Here is a 6,724-nt window from a genome sequence, read left to right as displayed (position 1 = left end):
CAGATGAAGCCACGTGCATCGGCATGTACGCTTCGGCATACACTGCCCTCGCTTCCTCGTTACCGCCGAGCCCGCATCACGAACGTCCGACGTAGAACCGCGCGTGGCGGTCGCCCTCTTCCTCTCCTGTGGACTCGACATCATGGGAGAGAGGTACTCAAGACAGGCGTAACGCAGCCTGCGCTGCAAGCGGCTGTGATTGCGTTTGCCGGCCAGAAGGAACACCCAGTACAGGAACGTCCACCATCGCAAGATCAACTCCATGGCTCATCCTGGCGCGGCCCCCTCACAGGACGTCGCCATCACGTCGGACGGCCGTCGACGCCATGGAATCCCGTCGGGCATCCCACGCAATCTCCCAAAACGGTGGTCGACGGTTATTTTGAACGGTCAACGTGCTCGCAATTGGGTTGCTGGATTTTTGGTGTGGTCGTGAATTCCCTTAACTCGACTGCGCCTCGTATAGAGTTGAAAGGGTCGCTGTTGTACCACCCGCGTCAACTGGTTCGCCATGACCGCAATCGCTCGCGCACGTGCAGATTTCGCCACAGGAATACGTGAGTGCATCTCTTGCTTGAATAGAAGCTGCGTACGATGACCGTTCCACGACGATCGACGGCATCCTCTCGACGACGCAGCCTTTGCCGACGGCATGTACATTTTTAAGGACGCGGCGCCGCGTATCTCTGTCCCCTGCTGAGTTTCTCACGGAACAGTTCAGCACGACTGGTCAGGAACGATTAGTCAGCACGCGCGTACGGCGAGCTAGTCGAGGAGACGCGCGACCGAATGACCCGCGTCGTTGGGACCGCTGGAACACATGCGTTGGGGCTCACGTACATCGTAGAGTCATGTCGAAAATTGACGGTAAGACCACTCAAAGACTACTGCACGCCGCTCGGTAGGCTCAGAACATGCCGGCGATGTTCTGAGCGGAAGTTGCCATGCCGGCGTAAGCGTTCCCAAGAGTGGTAATTTCCTAATGAAGGATCGCCTGTGACGTGCCGCGAAAGTATGGAAGAACGCCGTCGTCGAGGGAAGCCTGGGTGTCAATATTAGGCATTTTTCCCCGCCCCAGACCAGCCTCTCCGCCAGCACCCCAGCCGGCGAAACGGACCAATCAAACACGACCGACCCAGATTACGCCTCCCCAACTCCCACAACTGAACGAACAGAGGAAGTGGAAGGCTCCCGATGTACGTGAGCGCTGCCAAGGGAGCGGCGTCGTTCTCGATGCAATCGCTTCTGAACCCGTCGAGCGAGTACCCACCGTCGAACAAGGAAGATATGTCTAGTCATCCCCCTCACACTGTGCGTTCGTATCCGCAACCACCAGTGCTCGTGCCTCCTCTCCGACCGCTCCATGCGTTGCCTCCGAAACCGGAGAACCGAGCGAGTAGCGACCGCAAACGGCGGCATGAAAAGGCCAAAGCGCGGTACAACGAAGAGATGGCCGACCTCCACGACAAGTATACGTCGTTGGAGCTTCAACTGACCGAATTAGAGACGAACAAACGGATGAAGATCGAAGGACAGGCCCAGTCGACGTGGGAAGGGTTTGCGCGTCGGCAAGCGTGGCAGCGACAACAGTCCATGAAGGAAAACGCGCGACTGAAATCTCGACTGGAAATGCAAATGACGATCATTCGGGACCTCCAAGCAGTGCTGACAAACCAACCGCTTCTCCTCGTAAGTCCTGACGATGCCCCATGCGCCTCGTCATGGCGTGTCAACCTACCTCCGTAGGAGTCGTCGATCTTAGGACCGGCAGAAATCCCGTTTGTGCACCTGACAGAAGACTCCCGCGAACGAAAACTCGCCGTCGACTCGATCATGCAAGCGCAACTCAGCCGAATGCAAGTCGTTTTTGCCGAGAACGGGATGCTGCGGTCGTTGAACACGTGGAAGCAAGTGGCCGTGCGCTTTGACGAATGCACCAAGGAACTCGTGTTCGAGATGTCGCTGTCTTTCATATTTAACGTCCCCATCAACGAGCTCTGCGCCGGCCTCAACACGGCCATCACCGTCCGCTCCGACTATTCCGAGTACAGCAACGGATCGACCAAGGTACCGCCGCCGTTGCATTCTTCTTTTTTGGTCAAATCCGAGTTGGTTGATTTTTGTGTAAATATTTGTCAAATCCACCTGATTCCACCATGGCTTGACTTGGTCATCACCATGAATTGCGACATTTTTCTCATCATGATGGATTCCGACGACATGATTTCACACAAAACGAATCTTTTTTTTTATTGCAGTTGATCGAGACATTCGATTCCAAGACCCAGTACGTCCGACGCGTGTACACGTTGAACGGCGCCCCCGACGTGCACGTGAACTTTGTCTTTCACAGCTTTGGTACGACCGATTCGTTTGTCTGGATCGGGCAGTCTGTCCTCGAAGACGACTTGTATCCGTTTCCAGAGAACGTGCTGCGCTCCCGCGAAAGCATTTGGTGCCTGGCCGAGCCCATCAGCGCGACTCAGTCCCGCCTTCGCAAAATTCGCCACGTCCATCTCATCCCGCCAAAGTCGAAAGATTTTGCCGACGTGTGCGGAGTCGGCAAGTTGGCGGACATCCTGGTCAATTGCTACGCTGCCAACACGGAGCTGTTTGCTCAATTGGTGGAATCGTCCGTGACAAAGAATCTGAGCTCCTATCGACCGGACCAGCTCATGGAGTCGACGGGCCCACTCATCCAGCTGAACCAGTTTAAAACCACCCAACTCTCCCTTCGCACTTCGTAGTGGCACCCTCGTCAAAATATTAACCTTATCAAGCCGTGGGCACGGAATCGTTGCGGTCCAGTTGTAGTTGCGTCGCAACGTCATGCAGTGTGTGTGTCGTACGGGAAGGCCTCACATTAGCAGCCACAGGTCGCTCCGGCGTAAAGTTGGATGACCACGCTGCGACATGTGTAAGTGCCGCTCGCTCGCTTCCTGAGCCGTCGTCCCGTTTCGCACGGCGGGGAGACTGACCCACAGCGAGGCAAACGCCGTGCATGGCGCTCCAGCGACGTTTGCTGTCGACGGCACACTTTTTGTTTCGCACCGATTCACTGCGCACATGGCTTACGCTGGAAGTGCCCAGACCGACTTGGGCATCCTCTCAACCCTACGGAGACATGCAGGAATAAATACTCGTTCGACTGCAATCATTTATGCAGAATCGGGAAAATATACTTATAATAGGAGTATAATATATTCTTTTTGTGATATATTCGGCCCCGTATCCGGATATCTGGAAACGCAAGACCGCGTTTGGTTGCGCTGCTCGACGTGGCTCTTTCCAACTCGACGACGACGATGGCGTGGCCGGATGGAGTCCAGATACAAGGACTCTTTGAAGGCAAGTATATGTCGTACGCCGTGATCATCGTCGTAGTCTTGTGCGTCATCAAGTTTGCCTTGAATGAGATCAGGTACCCCGCGCCGACACCGACACTTCTCTTCCCCTCACGCATGAACCAGCCCACGCACCGGCCGCGGCAAGCAATCAACTGTCGATGCCACAGCGTTGTACCCCTACGGCGTGTCAGAAATGCAGGTTAGTTTTCGCGTACGTAGGCTCAATGTCACTCTTGGCAATCAGGGCAAGCGCCCGTATATGGAGGACAGACATACTGTCGTGGGGACTTTGAACGGTGACCCGTGGTCGACTTTCTACGGTGTTTTCGACGGACATGGTGGGGATGGCGCGTCCGAGTAAGTTGGCCTGGACTTTCTACCATCTCACACGACGCCACCAGGTACTGCGTTGCTTCTCTTTGCTCCAACATCACCGCCGACCCCGCCTTTGCTCACGACCCCAAGCTCGCGCTTTCGCGGGGGTTTGTCAAGACGGACAAAGATGTATGGAATTCTTTTTTTCACGAGGAAATTTTTTTTCGCGAGGTCGCGCTCACTTGCTGTGCGCGGTCATTTTCGAATAGTACATCCAGCTCGCAGACCGGTACAACAAGGACGACGGCACGACGGCCATCGGCGTGTTGGTGCGCGGGGACGCTATCTACGCTGCGAACGGTACAACGCCTCTTTGCAATCGACAACGAGACCCATGAGTGACGGGGACGTACCATGTCGATGACGTTGCAGTGGGGGATTCTCGTGCAGTGCTGATCAAGAAGAACGGCGATGCCGTCCCGCTGTCCTCTGACCATAAGGTACCACATCGTGTCATGGATGCTATGAAGATCACGATGCATGTACCTAGCCGAACCGACCCGACGAACGCGAACGCGTGAACAGCATGGGAGGTCATGTCATATTTTGGGGCGTGTGGCGCGTGGAAGGCATCTTGGCTGTCTCGCGGTAAACTCCTCTAGATGACTATCCACGTTTTCTCAAGCTGCAGTGTTAATTTGATATGCAGTGCGATCGGCGATCGCATGCTCAAGCCGTATGTGATTGCCGAACCAGAAATAGTGGAGACGACGCGGTCGGACGAAGACCAGTGCATTGTACTTGCCAGCGACGGTGTTTGGTACGTTTGAGCATGGAAGGTGTTTTCATCTCAACGTGAACAGGGATGTTTTATCGAACTCTGATGTCGCCCGCCTCGTACTTCAGTCGGAAACCCCGCAGGTAATATAGTTCTCTACCGTGACATTCCCTCGCATGCGTCCCGAGGGTGAAGTCAACTCCTCCTGGTCCATGTAGCTTGCGGCCAAAACTATCATGGAATATTCGTTTCAACGCGGGAGCCAAGACAACATTTGCGCGCTGGTGGTCGACTTAAGTCGTGGAACGAATACAGGAGCCAAGAGCATGCGGGACAATGTGTCGCCGCGTTCCGACGAACCAACCTCCTCTGCTCCTCCTTCAACCGCGTCGCGAGGTCTGGCAGCCGTCTCAAACGACGATCACGACGACCTCAACACGACAGACGTCGACAGAGATGTCCCGTCGGTGGAACTCGATTAGACCAGGCGAAATAGTACCACGACTTGCCCCGAGAACGATTCATGCATGCACATATGTGAACACTGTCTGTCAACGCGCACGCCACTAAACCGTCGTGACTTGTCCCCAAGAGTGACATTTACAACATCGGCGGCAGTGAGGGCATCGAAGCCATGGACATAGAAGGCATGCGTGGGTGTTTATTCCTGTCATGACGTGGACCCGTTGTCGTGCAACAAATGGCGAGGTTTAAACTGCGAAGCGACGATACCCCCTTGACTTGCGATCGATTCCGTGTTGAATCGAAGTTGCTTGATGCCCTCTTGTTCCTTGGACCATTTCTGCCTGTAGGCTTCGAGTTCAGGGCCACTCATCGTGGCCGTCTTGAGCTCGCGTGGATGGAACTCGCACGTTTTCGACGCTGGCACCCACGACGAAGGTGCATTCAATGTGTCTGGACCAACAATATTCGTGTAGTCGTAGCGTGGGTTCAGATCATTCTTCAGCGCAGGTCCAAAGGATGGCTTGACGACGACACCGGCTTGCTGCAGTTGTGTGGACGTCGTGTACATACTCGACGTAAACCCGCGCGACTTGACGACGCCTGGACGATACGCTTCCTCGACAAAGTTGCCGATAAGCGTGCCGCACTCATACGACCGCTTCCCACCGCGAAGGATGTTGGATCCGCCGCCCGAATGCTTGTTTTGCTTCGACATTTAAGCAAATGCCCATCGTCGGGACGAAGCATCCAAAATGGCGATGTTTGGCGCCGTTGGCGGTATTTTTGGACACACACTATATTTGGATGATGCAATTGAAATAGTGTTGACGTTTTGCACACATGAGTACCACCATTTCAAGGATGGGAGACCGGGTTTTTTCAGGTTTTAATATAAAACCCGATTGTCTGAGGATCAGGTTTTATTCGGAATATCGGGTTTTAATAGGGGGCGGACTGCCCCTCCTCGTAGAGAGATGGGCAATTGGCAGTTTCCATTGCACTTGTGATCGTGTCCGACATCGCTGTGGAGGCGGAGGCCATCGTCATCGACATCGAAAGCGACATCGCCGATGACAACAATATCAACGCTGATCCTAGGTCCGGTGCAGGCGGTGATCCATCGAACGGCAATGGAAATGTCGATGCTGCTACAGGAAGGCGTAAACGTGGTCGGCAAGGCAGTGACCTGTGGAGTCTCTACACCGACGACGTTAACCCGCACCAGCACAAATCGACCCTCAGTAAGCGCTGCCGCTTGCTTGTGAATACAACCATGGTTTTAATACCCAGGAATCGGGTCTTAATAATTAAAACCTTAAACCCGATTTGTCAGCCGAAAAAATCGGGTTTTTACCACCCCTGGAGTATTTCACTGTCAACGCTGGTTGGATTTATGTGGCATGGTTTTCCGAATGAATTCTTTAATATATTTTTTACAGAGGATATTTTTATCGAATACGTGATGACGTGTCACCATCTCTGGAAATAGTGTGAATATTCATACCTTGAATTTTCTATGGAAGTCGACCATTCACACTATTTCGAGATGGAAGCGCCAGCTGCGTCGATGCAGTGAATAAAATTATCTTGGCATTTGTATGACATGGAATCGGAATATTTTGCTGTCGAGGTCCAAACGCACATTTTGCTTGAACCGCCACCAAACGCCATGATCAACCTGACGTTCCCGCAAGTGATCTTTGTGCCTCCGGTCCTCATCATCTTGGGCGCGGTGACCCTGCTGAACTTCAAGAATCTCTTCCTCGCCATCACCAACTGTACGTTCTTCTTCATGAAGGCGTTGATTGCACACCGAGAA

At 53.7% G+C, this 6,724-nt stretch overlaps 4 protein-coding genes across 5 annotated transcripts in view; 3 read left to right on the top strand and 1 right to left on the bottom strand.

The window, feature by feature from the left end:
- Nucleotides 1-1,169: 1,169 nt before the first annotated feature.
- Nucleotides 1,170-2,952, top strand: H310_12545. Of its 2 annotated transcripts, XM_008879621.1 has the most exons (3): nt 1,170-1,689; nt 1,747-2,067; nt 2,259-2,952. In XM_008879621.1, exons 1-3 carry the CDS (start codon nt 1,195-1,197, stop codon nt 2,745-2,747), a joined length of 1,305 nt encoding a protein of 434 aa, XP_008877843.1. In that variant the 5' UTR covers nt 1,170-1,194; the 3' UTR covers nt 2,748-2,952. The 2 variants fall into 2 exon arrangements, with proteins under 2 accessions (XP_008877843.1, XP_008877844.1); XM_008879622.1 differs by having other exon boundaries at nt 1,747-2,952.
- Nucleotides 2,953-3,247: 295 nt separating this feature from the next.
- Nucleotides 3,248-5,653, top strand: H310_12544 (hypothetical protein). Its single transcript, XM_008879620.1, has 10 exons — nt 3,248-3,421; nt 3,471-3,546; nt 3,592-3,704; nt 3,749-3,851; nt 3,932-4,022; nt 4,095-4,162; nt 4,213-4,310; nt 4,372-4,482; nt 4,526-4,583; nt 4,659-5,653. Exons 1-10 carry the CDS (start codon nt 3,306-3,308, stop codon nt 4,920-4,922), a joined length of 1,098 nt encoding a protein of 365 aa, XP_008877842.1. The 5' UTR covers nt 3,248-3,305; the 3' UTR covers nt 4,923-5,653.
- H310_12543 (hypothetical protein) lies at nt 5,086-5,672 on the bottom strand. Its single transcript, XM_008879619.1, has one exon. It carries the CDS (start codon nt 5,618-5,620, stop codon nt 5,111-5,113), a length of 510 nt encoding a protein of 169 aa, XP_008877841.1. The 5' UTR covers nt 5,621-5,672; the 3' UTR covers nt 5,086-5,110.
- An 864-nt stretch (nt 5,673-6,536) lies between these two features.
- H310_12542 (hypothetical protein) overlaps nt 6,537-6,724 on the top strand; it is a 1,283-nt gene continuing 1,095 nt past the window's right edge. The window contains exon 1 of the mRNA XM_008879618.1: nt 6,537-6,683. Within this exon, the coding sequence (XP_008877840.1) occupies nt 6,575-6,683 (109 nt within the window). The 5' untranslated portion in view covers nt 6,537-6,574. The remainder of the gene's footprint in view (nt 6,684-6,724) is intronic.

Source organism: Aphanomyces invadans (genome assembly GCF_000520115.1).
Source record: "Aphanomyces invadans strain NJM9701 unplaced genomic scaffold supercont1.40, whole genome shotgun sequence".
NCBI classification, from domain to species: Eukaryota; Oomycota; class Saprolegniomycetes; order Saprolegniales; family Verrucalvaceae; genus Aphanomyces; species Aphanomyces invadans.
Note: the sequence above shows the minus strand (reverse complement) of the source record. Positions and strands in the feature narration are given on the sequence as shown.